The 12,290-nt window shown below is 34.1% G+C and overlaps 2 protein-coding genes across 2 annotated transcripts; both read right to left on the minus strand.

Annotated features, from left to right (window-relative positions):
* Positions 1–8,032: 8,032 nt before the first annotated feature.
* LOC139899310 (uncharacterized) lies at positions 8,033–8,710 on the minus strand. Its single transcript, XM_071882138.1, has 2 exons — positions 8,513–8,710; positions 8,033–8,284 (listed from the first exon to the last, which is right to left on the minus strand). The coding sequence occupies exons 1-2, from the start codon at positions 8,708–8,710 to the stop codon at positions 8,033–8,035; spliced, it is 450 nt and encodes a 149-aa protein (XP_071738239.1).
* A 79-nt stretch (positions 8,711–8,789) lies between these two features.
* On the minus strand, positions 8,790–10,027 carry LOC139899318 (uncharacterized). Its single transcript, XM_071882146.1, has 2 exons — positions 9,335–10,027; positions 8,790–9,164 (listed from the first exon to the last, which is right to left on the minus strand). Exons 1-2 carry the CDS (start codon positions 10,025–10,027, stop codon positions 8,790–8,792), a joined length of 1,068 nt encoding a protein of 355 aa, XP_071738247.1.
* Positions 10,028–12,290: the final 2,263 nt, after the last annotated feature.

A 12,290-nucleotide genomic window follows, 5' to 3' on the forward strand; every position in this document is an offset into this window, starting at 1 on the left:
TTCCTCCTGAACCATAAACCGTTAAATTAGAATCCTCTAGTGATTCGTATTCAAGTAACTGAACCTCTAAGTATGGAAGACCGAATGAGAGCCACACGCACGGGCCAAGGACACGCCATTATTAAGCCATACATTAATGTGCCAGATTATGAAATCAAAGGACAAATCCTACACATGGTAACTAATCAATGCCAATATAGTGGTACGCCAAAAGAAGATCCAAACGAACATTTTCGAACCTTTAATAGGATCTGTACTCTATTCAAAATAAGAGAAGTTGAGGATGAACAGATCTATCTCATGTTATTTCCCTGGACTTTAAAGGGAGAAGCCAAAGATTGGTTAGAATCGTTACCTGAATGGGCGATTGATACATGGGATGTCTTAGTTGAAAATTTTCTTAAACAATTCTTTCTGGCATCTAAAGCCGTGAGACTTCAAGGAGAAATTGTTACGTTCACGCAAAAGCCAAATGAAACTCTATATGAGGTGTGGACAAGATTTGAAAAGTTGTTGAGAGGATGTCCTCAACATGGTTTAGACACTTATCAAATAGTACAAATATTCTACCAAGGTGTCGACGTTGCTACACGAAAAGACATCGACATAACAGCTGGTGGTTCCATTATGAAGAAAACCGCAACTGAAACTTACAAAATTATTTATAACACTGCCTCCCACTCACATGAGTGGCACCAAGAAAAAGATATCTTTCATTCATCTAAAGTGGCTAGAGCCGATTCTAGCCATGACTTTGATTCCGTTTCCGCAAAAATAGATGCTTTCGAGAGCCGAATGGAAAAGATGAATAAAGATATTCACGCAATACGAATCAGTTGTGAGCAATGCGGTGGATCACATTTAACGAAAGATTGTCATAATGAACAAACGATGGAACAACGTGAGAATCTTTCCTACATGAACCAAAGGCTGGGAAATAATTATCAAAATAATTATCAACCTCTAAGGCCAAACTTCAATTGAAATCAAAACATTCTTTACAATCCAAATGGGCCAAACAATAACTCGTACAACCAACAAGGTCCGAATAACCGACCAACTCAAAACAACACTTTCAATCAACAAAGACCTGGCTTATATAAACCACCACAACAAACCGAAGAGAAAAAGCCAAATCTGGAAGAAATGATGGCAAAGCTAATGGAATCTCAAACACAATTTATTACATCTCAAACCCAAACCAATGAGAGGTTTGATTAGTCATTAAGAACTCAACAAGCTTCCATTTTGAATCTAGAAAAACATGTAGGTACTCTTGCTAGCATGATGAGTGAGAGGGAACAAGGAAAGCTATCGAGTAATACTGAAGTAAATCCTCAGAATGAGAATGTTAATATGGTGTCAATTCTGAAAAACCAACACCAGAAGATGGGAAGGTTTTAGATGTGAGTAACAATGAAGAAGTTACACCACCACCACCACCTGAGTATGTAAAGCCAGTGGTGGCACCATACAGACCACCCATCCCGTTTCCAAGAAAAGGAGTTGAGTATGAGAAAGTAATAGGTAATAAAGTTTGTGATACCTTTAGAAAGAAGAAGAATAATAAGAAAGTACAAGAAACAAAAACCGTAAAGATAAACCCAGTGAAGACAGTTCCACCAAAACCTCCACCCAAAGTGGGTGATTCGGGTGAATTTATTGTTCCTTGTCTACTTAGTGATTGTGTCATGTATGATGCACTAGCAGATTTAGGTGCGAGTGTGAGTGTTATGCCTCTTTCATTATATAAGAGATTAGGAGTAGGTGAGTTAAGTCCAACGGAAATGAGTGTTCGACTCTTTAATCAAACCATTAGGCACCCAGTTGGAATTGCTAACAACCTACCCGTTCAAGTGGGTAATTTAACCTTTTTAGTCAAATTTATTGTCATTGACATAGAAGAGGACCCAAACATTCCTCTAATTTTAGGTCGACCATTCTTAGCGTCCACCGGGGCATTATTTGATGTAAGAGAGGGTAGAATGACACTTAGTAATGATGAAAAATTGATCACCTTTGTAAGTCAAAAGTCTAAATCTACCAACCAAAACCGTTGAACCAATAAAAATGATTGGTAAGAACCATGTTATTTTACCAACTCCAACGGTAGTGCTTAACAATAATAAAACGCCTAAGTGTGGGGAAAATGAAGTAACACCTAATGATGACCTGATAACAAAGAACCCCACAGTTGATACGAAATTAAATGATCCAGTTATTAATAGTTCAATGAAGAAACTTATTAAACGGATTCGCGATGCTAGAACCAAGGGGAACTTTACGTTGTGTAACCGGTTAGTATCCAATCTATCGCCTAAAAAAGGCAAAACTAGTTGAATTTATGGATATTACATAGGAATCCGACCAATGGCTTAAAGCAAAAGTCACAGATATGCAAGTTGATTATGGTCCAAGAGAAATTAACGATGAAGTTAATCACAATTTCGACACAACAGCTACCTAAGTGTGGGGAGATTCAAATGTTCTAAAAGAAAAACGCTGTCTAGAGTTAGTTGTTATGTTCTCGTGTAGTTCAGATAATAGAATTCGATTGGTCTTTTCCACTAGCAGACCCTAAAGAACTAGTTTTCTCCCCCATTCTGAATTTTTGTTTTTTAGGTTTTATATGAAATTAATATGCTTTGTGTGAATTTAAAAACAAAATTTACTTTATTTCATTAAGTTGAAAAAATATGATTTCTAAAATTCATCGTGAGTTAAACACTAGGTCATAGAACCGAAATTGCTTTACCCGAGGGCGGGGCGACAAATTTTGTTATCATTATTTTTAATATTATTGATCTAAAGTATTCCAAAAAAAATAGTATATTTTATAAATTTTGGAACGTGGGGTAATATACCCAACTTCAAAAATATGTATATATATGTTTGTATTATATGTTATGTACAAAACAGGGTAAAACAACGCACTTTCAAAGACTATCATTAAGTTCAGCAAAAGGTACTAATTTTGACTACAAGACGTAAAATATCAAATGTGATATAACAACAATATGTTTGCAAACTCGGTATTTTTAATCATTTTTCTACGCTAATCACCCTCATGAATTTAAATTTTTACTGATTTCTTGCAAATGAGGGCATTGCATGATCTCAAGTGTGGGGAAGGGTTATAAATTCTCTCGGGTTTACACTTAGTTTAATTGCCAAATTTTGTGAAAATTTGAAAAATTTTCAAATAAATGAATTCAAAATCATGTTTATACATATTTATGAACGATAAAACTAGGTGATACTACTGAAATTATTGTTTCCTTGGAAAGGACATAAATTGAGAAACAACCCAAAACGCTTGAATTCATTTAAAATGTAATAGAGGAGAATAAAAAGGCAAAGAAAGAATAAATAAAAGCTAAGTGTGGGAAGAATTTACCAAGTTCTTTAAAACATTTATCACATATTTGTGTACAAGATTATAGCAGGTACTTTTGTTTTGGACGATACTAATCAGGTTTACCCGATTTATTTTAATACATTTGAAAGAAAGATGGATCTACACGATGAATCAATTCCATCATTAAAAGGAAGTAAAGTCTTCCGAAAAAGACACGCGCTCTTGATTTAGGTCAGGAAGTTGTTGTCCAGACCAGCTGTAGGTTGACGAAAAATCTAGAAAAGTCATCTCTAAAATCAGCAGGAAATCCACGGACCTCAGCATCAAACAGGGTCGCCATGTGGTCAGACTTATCCTAACCATGAGAGGATCTGTCTCATAAAATGGGGAGGGCACCGTGCAAATTAGCTTGATAAGACTAATGAATCAGACCCCCAGAAAGGATAATCTCCTTAAAGATAAAAAATCAGCATTTAAGCCTGATATTACTCAATCCCTGAGATTGACCTTAAAGATTGGGAATTACAAACTCATGGAATTCGATGATATCTAAACTCGAGCTTGAACGAGAAAATATTTTGATCAAATTACAAACCGATTTGTTTTCTGAAAACCTATTTTCAATGCGTTCATTACCATTGAACGTAAAATCCTAGGAATTCACCTGGAATTCATTAGGTCACCTGAACCAAATCGGTTGTCAACCGTAAGAACGGTGGTTGCATAACATGGTCAAAGATAGGACCTTGTGCCAGACCGAAAAACTATAGGGTGATCTTTACTATTGCTCCTACCAAGGATAGTAATTGTATCCGACACGATATAGACCATAATCAAAAACATGTCACGAGACATTGCCTCAACAGTTTCTTGTTCAACGCTTTCCTTTACAACCGGACGGTAGTTTACCGAAAGGTAATATACGGAGCAAGTAAACTGGACGTGTTGCTTTCCCAATACAAGGTTAGCAAGTAGGTGACACAAAACCATATGTTTTGAGCTAACATTTTCAAATCTGAAACCCACAAAACCCACAAAAAACAATTTGCAAACACCGGTGAAGGGTTATTCCGAAAAACTTGTCTAGGTTAAAATCTAGCATGTATTTTCAAAAGATCAAATGTTTTCATAAAGATCCAATTTCCTAAAGGATCTAAATTTTTATAAGTCATGTGGGACTGTAAACCACATCGTTACTATAATTGTTTATACCGCCGTATCAAAATCACTGATGTGTAAAGTGTGAGAATAAAAAAAAGTGATTCGAGTGAAGTGTGATTTTATTTCAAGTTATGTATTGCTTGAGGACAAGTAACATTCAAGTGTGGGGATATTTGATAGTGCTCCAAATGAACATATATTTAGGCACAATATTCTTCCAATATGTAAAGTTTTTAGTTGCAATTGTTCTATTTTTATGTAATATTCGTTTAAATAAATAAGTGCGAAGACAAAAGAAGAAAACGACTATTTGAAGACGCAAATGACCAAAAAGCTCAAATGTACAAGATATAATTCAAGTGGTTCAATTTATTAATGAGAAACGTCTCAAAATTACAAGAGTACGAGCCACAAAACTCAAAATACAAGATATTAAATTTTACGCAAGGACGTTCGAAAATCCGGAACCGGGACATGAACCAACTATCAACGCGCGACACAACGGAGCTGAAAGTACAAGTTAACTATGCTCAAGAATCTAATATAATATTTAAATAATTCATATTCATAATAAGAATAATAATAAATAATAAAAAGTTTTTAATAGAGCATAGTTAAAGGATCATAAGTGAAAATATTTCAATCAATAATTCAATTCAGTGAATTGAATTATCGTTAGCTACCTTTCTAGCTAACTTTCCACCTTGCTACAGTAATTCATTTTGCCTATAAAATAGAATTCACGGAGGCACCAATAGAGACACCTTCACCTCTTCATACTCTTTCTTTCTTTCTTATGTAATTTATATTTATATTTATAATATTAAGTTTAATTTAAGATTAATAATAATTGGGTTATTGTAAGAAATGTTTTACGGGTTTTAAAGTCGAAACTCTGTCCGTGTAACACTACGCGATTAATCACCACTGTAAGCTATGTTCTTCCTTTTTAAATTAATGTATTGTAACTAAGTTATTATTATGCTTATTTGAGCCAAAGTAATCCTGATGTTGGACTAAATGTTAAGATGGGGTTATTGGATTTTGTACCATAATTGGGGTTTGGACAAAAGACCGACACTTGTGGAAATTGAACTATTGACTATTAATAGATGGGGGGTATTGTCTAATTGAGTGACAACTCATTGGAGTTTGTCGAACCTATCTTCAAATTAATTAACCTAATAATTAATAATGATTATGGTTGTCCTATTTATTGACATTCATATGAAATATGTTATAATCATTTAATTAATCAATTAGGTTGCTTAATTGATTATTCATTCTGATCAAGTGGGTGAATTAATATTCATAAACTAATTAAAACAGGGGTGGATTACATACAGTGATAACTGGTGTAATTGTTGACAGAAGTGATAACTGCAACACAGTTTAAATCCTTAATCAGTTGGAATATTTGACTTCGGGTATAAGGGTAATTTGACGAGGATACTCGCACTTTATAATTATGGCCGATGGACTGTTATGGATAAAAACCAGATAGACGTATCGAATAATCCATGACAAAGGACAATTAACCCATGGTAATAAATTAAAATCAAAACGTCAAACATCATGATTACGGAAGTTTAAATAAGCATAATTCCTTTATTTTATATCTCATCGTACTTTCATTTATCGTCATTTTATTTATCGTACTTTAAATTATCGCACTTTTATTTTTACGCTTTATTTATATTTTTAATTATTGCACTTTTATTTGTTGTCATTTACTTTACTCTTTAAAATAAGTTATATTTATATTATATTTAATATTTTGCATTAGGTTTTAACTGTGATATAAGTCTCAAAATCGACAAACCGGTCATTAAACGGTAAATCCCCCTAAAGTTACCTATAATTACTATATATTACTAAATCTAGTTTAACTACTTAATTAACTAATTTGACCTAGTAAGACACCCAATAATAGTGTCCACGGATCGACCTCCCGGACTTTACCTTAGCTATATTATTGCACGATAGGTATACTTGCCTTTTGTGTTTTAGTTTAATTTAGGTGATTTCCTGTAGTAAATAAATATAAAACTGATAGCTGTTTCATACACACCCTCTAGAACACATCAACATTTGCATCTGCATTTGATGCAATGTCACGTCAAGAAAAATTTCTTGATTTTCTGAAGAAAGAACTATCCAAATGTGCAACCGCTCAATCCGAACTCCTCGCAAAAGATAAACAACTATCTTCCACGACTTCAGATCTTCAGACAGCAAAACAATCCACAGAGGATTTGAAAAAAGCACTATCAAAAAAATCCATTGAAAAGGATAATCTCCAAGCGGCACATGATGCCATGAAAAATAAACTTCTTCAATCTCAAGCCGACTTGAATGCAGCATTATCCGCAAAAGCAACTGCGGAAACTAACTTCGCGAAACTTCGCGAACATCTGCCTGAGCTTGGGCAAAAAATTATGGATTCTCGCCCTGTTTCTCAGCGTTTTGAAACATATGTCACCGCACTTCAGCAGCTTGAGCAAGTTAAGTTTTTGGGAGAGATTAGAAAGGTAACTGTATTGCCGGAGCCAATTCCGGAGTACATTGAAAAGCTCGTTTGTCCTCTTGAAGAGGCAGAGGAAATGGTCACATTGGCCAGAGAAGGAATTCGCGAAATTCCTATTCCCAAAATAAACGCCATAAGTCAAGACAAAAATTCTCCCGTCGAAGACATCATCAAGCTAGACTTAGACAGTAAGGAATAGGCTTTCGCAACACAAGCGCGACAGTATGTGCATTTATCATGATTTTGTATCCGCGCAGTAATTTCTGCGATTTTATAATAAAATTTTTTATTTATCAATTGCAATTGTTATTACTTATATAGCGCTTAAGAGTATTATTCATAATTACTAGCATTGTCCTTTGCAATTTCATTGTTCATTATTGTGCACATAACGAGCAATTACTTTATGCGAAACAACCTGTATGCGCGTGAATCATGCACATTATGAATCTTCTAAGTCCGCTAAAACGATCCATAGGCACAAATTTGTGTTTCTTGCGAAGCATCCAAGTATGGCTAAATCAAATACCTTGGGCAAAAATTTTCATGTTGCATTCTTTTCGCATACACTTTAAATTGTTTTAATTAACTAACAAGTGGGCTTTACCATCACTTTGTATAGTTGAAATCTTATTATTGATAATACTCTTTAAGCTTAAATTATGCACAAATATTATGCACCATCATTATATTTGAGAGAAGTTTAAACTTTATTCCTTTCGCACAATATTACAATCATAATTCTGTTGTACACAGCACTAAACATTACATTGCAACTTTGCAATAATTCAACATATTTCTTATCATTACATGTAATATCTTTTCAACAAAGTAGCGTGCCACGCATTAGGTATGTGACGTCCTTCAATATCTTGGAGCTTATAAGAGCCTGCCGCATTGATTTCTACTATTTGGTATGGTCCTTCCCAATTAGGTCCCAATTTTCCAAGTTTTTCAGTACGACTTGCTTCATTATTATGCAAGACCTACTCGCCAACATCGAAGGCTAACACGCGCACCTTCTTGTTGTAATACTTGGCAATTTGTTGCTTATTTTTTGCCTCTCTTATTGTGGCCATAAGCCTGCGTTCTTCAATGAAATTTAAATTTTCACAAATGTCGTCTTTATTCGCACTTTCATCAAAGTTAGCAATTCTATACATTGGGACAAAGACTTCCGCATGAATCATTGCCTCTGAACCGTACACAAGGCTAAAAGGTGTTTCGCCAGTACTTTTCTTGAAAGTTGTGCGATGAGCCCATAATACCAGTGATAGTTCATCAACCTATCCCTTTCTATTTTCATTCAAACACTTTCGAATTCCACTGACAATGTCGCGGTTAGTCACTTTACATAGCACATTAGCTTACGGATGCGCAGCTGATGTGAATTTTTGAATTATATTTAATTCCGCACACCAACTTAGAAAGGGGTCCTTCGCAATTTGTGCCCCATTATCACTTACAAGTTCGCGTGGGATACCAAACCTGCAAACAATATATTCCCACACGAAATTTCGCACTATCACTCCAGTGATTGTGCGCAAAGCTTTAGCTTCCACCCATTTAGTAAAATAATCAATTGCAACAATCATAAATTTTACATTCCCCGCTCCTGGGGAAATGGCCCCACAATATCCATGGCACATTTGTAGAACGGCCATGGTGAATTTATTGGGATCATGTCGTGTCTTGGCTTTCTATTCTGCGGTGCATGTCTTTGGCAACTTTTATATCTTTTAACTATTTGCGTAACATCACGATACAGGGTAGGCAGAAGTAACCCATTCGCATTATTTTCGCTGCAATAGTTTTGTATCCTGAATGAAGAGCGCAAGAAGCACTATGCACCTCTTCAACAATCGTTGCAGCTTCTGCGGGTCCTACACACCGCATTAATGGTCCCAAATATGATTTGCGATATAATATATCATTTTCAATCACATACATAGGGGATGTTTCTCGCACTAATCGAGCTTCTTTCTTGTCTTCAGGTAGTCCATTATTGCGTAAATAATGCATTATAGGATCCATCCAATTTGTTTGAACTTCTTCTATAGCCGCAACAATCAAACTACCATCAATGGATTTAATAGGAAGCTCTTCTACCCAGACTTGCTTTTGGAAATGCAAAAAAAGTCAATGCATCAAGCTTACTTAGCGCATCCGCCTTTTTATTTTGACTTCTTGATACTTGTGATAATTCAAAAAACTCAAATTTTTCCGCGCTTCAAATACTTTTGCATTGACGACTCATGAGCTTCAAATGAACCATTAAATTGATTTGCCACTAACTGCGAATCTACATATGCGCGTAACTGCGAAATATTCATTTTACGCGCTATGTTTAATCCCGCAAGTAGTGCTTCGTATTCAGCCTCGTTATTTGTTACATAAAAATTAAAACGCAGCGCGTACGTTTGTTGTTCACCACTTGGGCTTGTTAATACCAATCCCGCACCTACACCTTCAATACACGACGCACCATCTGTATATAAATCCCAAATTTCATGTTGAAGAGGTTTCAATTGCGTTCTTTCATGGATAACTTCAAGCTCACCAGTCATTTCTGCAAAGTAATCTGCCAAAACTTGGCCCTTTACAGATGTGCGCGGCAAATATGCTATTTCAAATGCTCCTAACTCAATTGCCCATTTGGAAAATCTTCCTGATATTGCGGGTGTACTCAAAACTTGTTTAACCGGCAAATCAGTTAAAACATGTATTGGATAACCTTGAAAGTATCTGCATAACCTTCTTGATGTCAAAACCAGCGCGTAAATAAATTTCTCAATAGGCGCATAGTTTATTTCACTTCCCGCGAGCGCCTTACTAACAAAGTAAACTGGCTTCCGGACTTTGTTGCTTTCCGCAACAAGCACTAAACCAAATGCTTCATTCGCAATCGAAATATAAAGATATAATATTTCACCATCTACGGGCGCAATCAGTGTAGGTAGCGTTGCAAGCAATTGCTTCATTTCTTGAAATGCTTTTTATACCTCTTATGTCCATACAAAATTCTTCTGCTTCAAACACCCTTTAAGTGTACGAAAAAAAGGCAATTGTCTTTCCGCGGCCTTGGACAAAAACTGAGTCAAAGCCGCTATCTTTCCTGTCAAACTTTGCACTTCCTTGACAGTCTTAGGCGCGGTCATATTTTCAATTGCGGTTATTTTCTTAGGATTAGCCTGTATACCTTGCTCGGTGACATAATATCCCAGTAATTTGCCTTCTCTTTCTTCGAAGCTACATTTAGACGGATTCAATTTCATATTAATCTTCCACAAACTTTCAAATGTTTCTTCCATATCAAACAAAATTTGCTCTTGCGTTTTACTTTTTATGACAAGATCATCGACATAAGCTTCAAGGCTACAGCCTATTTGGCCTTCAAATGCCTTATCAATTAATCGCTGATAAGTTGCTCCTGCATTCTTGAGTCCAAAATGCATTTTAATATAACAATAAATGCCCTTTCCAGTATGAAAGGCGATTTTGTCCTCGTCTTCTCTCGCCATGGGGATTTGATGATATCCTTTTGCGGCATCCAAAAAACACTTATAAGGATAAGCGTGCAAAGACTCCACTTTTAAATCTATTTCGGGCAGCGGATAATTGTCTTTTGGACAAGCTTTGTGTAGTGACCCGAACTTTTCCATGATTATATATTATATGAGATTCATATTTACATGATTAAATGTTTCCAACATGTTAAGCAATCAAACTTGTTATGAATTAATTAATTGAAATGAGTTTCATGTAGACAATTGACCACCCAGTTGCCCGGCGATTCACGAATGATAAAACTTGTAAAAACGACATGACGATATATATATATATATATATATATATATATATATATATATATATATATATATATATATATATATATATATATATATATATATATATATATATATATATATATATATATATATTTAACATGATATTATGATAAGTAAATATCTCACAAAGAATATTACCAAAGAGTTATATGCATAAAATGAAACTACTGAACTAAAGAAACTCGAAACGATATATATAACGATTATCGTTATAACAACGTTTTAATTAAAGTAAATACATATGTATTGTATTAAGATATGAACACACTATGTTTAACATGATAAAATGATAATTAATTATATCATTAAGTGTATTAACATTGAACTACACAAGTAAAATAAGACTACTAACTTAAGGATTTCGAAACAATATATATGTGTAACGATTATCGTTGTAATAGTATTTTAACATATATATATATATATATATATATATATATATATATATATATATATATATATACCATGTTATCATGTTAACATAACAGTTTAACATCTCATTTAAATATAATAACAATGGATTAATTACATTTAACAAGATCGTTAACTTAAAGGTTTCGAAACAACACTTACATGTAACGACTAACGATGCCTTAACGACTCAGTTAAAATGTATATACATGTAATGTAATAAGATGTATTAATACACTTTTGAAAGACTTCATGACACATATCAAAGTACTTCTACTTAACAAAAATGCTTACAATTACATTCTCATTCATTTTCATCAACAATTCTACTTGTATGCACCCGTATTCGTACTCGTACAATACACAGCTTCTAAATGTATATACTATTGGTATATACACTTCAATGATCAGCTCCTTAGCAGGCTTAATGAGTCATCAAACATGTGCGAACCATTATTTGTAATCTAATATGAATTATTTAGCTAAATTACAAAAATATTATAAATCATCCATGAATTATTTATGACAAAACAAACTTACATATCCTTAATATTTAATCCATGAGTCATGATCAAAAACACATACAAACACTTTCATTCTTCAATTTTCTTTATCTAATTGATCTCTCTCAAGTTCTATCTTCAAGTTCTACCTGTTCTTCATAAATTCTATAAGTTCTAGTTTCATAAAATCTAGAATACTTTCAAGTTTACTAGTTTACTTCCAAGCTCTCAAAACCATTTCAAGTAATCATCCAAGATCAAGAAAACTTTATTATTTACAGTAGGTTATCTTTCTAAATCAAGGTAATAATCATATTCAAGCTTTGATTCGATTTCTATAACTATAACTATCTTAATTCAAGTAGTAATCTTACTTGAACTTGTTTTTGTGTCATGATTCTACTTCAAGAACTTTCAAGCCATCAAAGATCCTTTGAAGCTCAAGTTATTTTTCATCATTTCCAGTAGGTTTACCTACGATA

The sequence above is a fragment of the Rutidosis leptorrhynchoides genome, chromosome 1, assembly GCF_046630445.1.
Source record: "Rutidosis leptorrhynchoides isolate AG116_Rl617_1_P2 chromosome 1, CSIRO_AGI_Rlap_v1, whole genome shotgun sequence".
Taxonomy (NCBI): domain Eukaryota; kingdom Viridiplantae; phylum Streptophyta; class Magnoliopsida; order Asterales; family Asteraceae; genus Rutidosis; species Rutidosis leptorrhynchoides.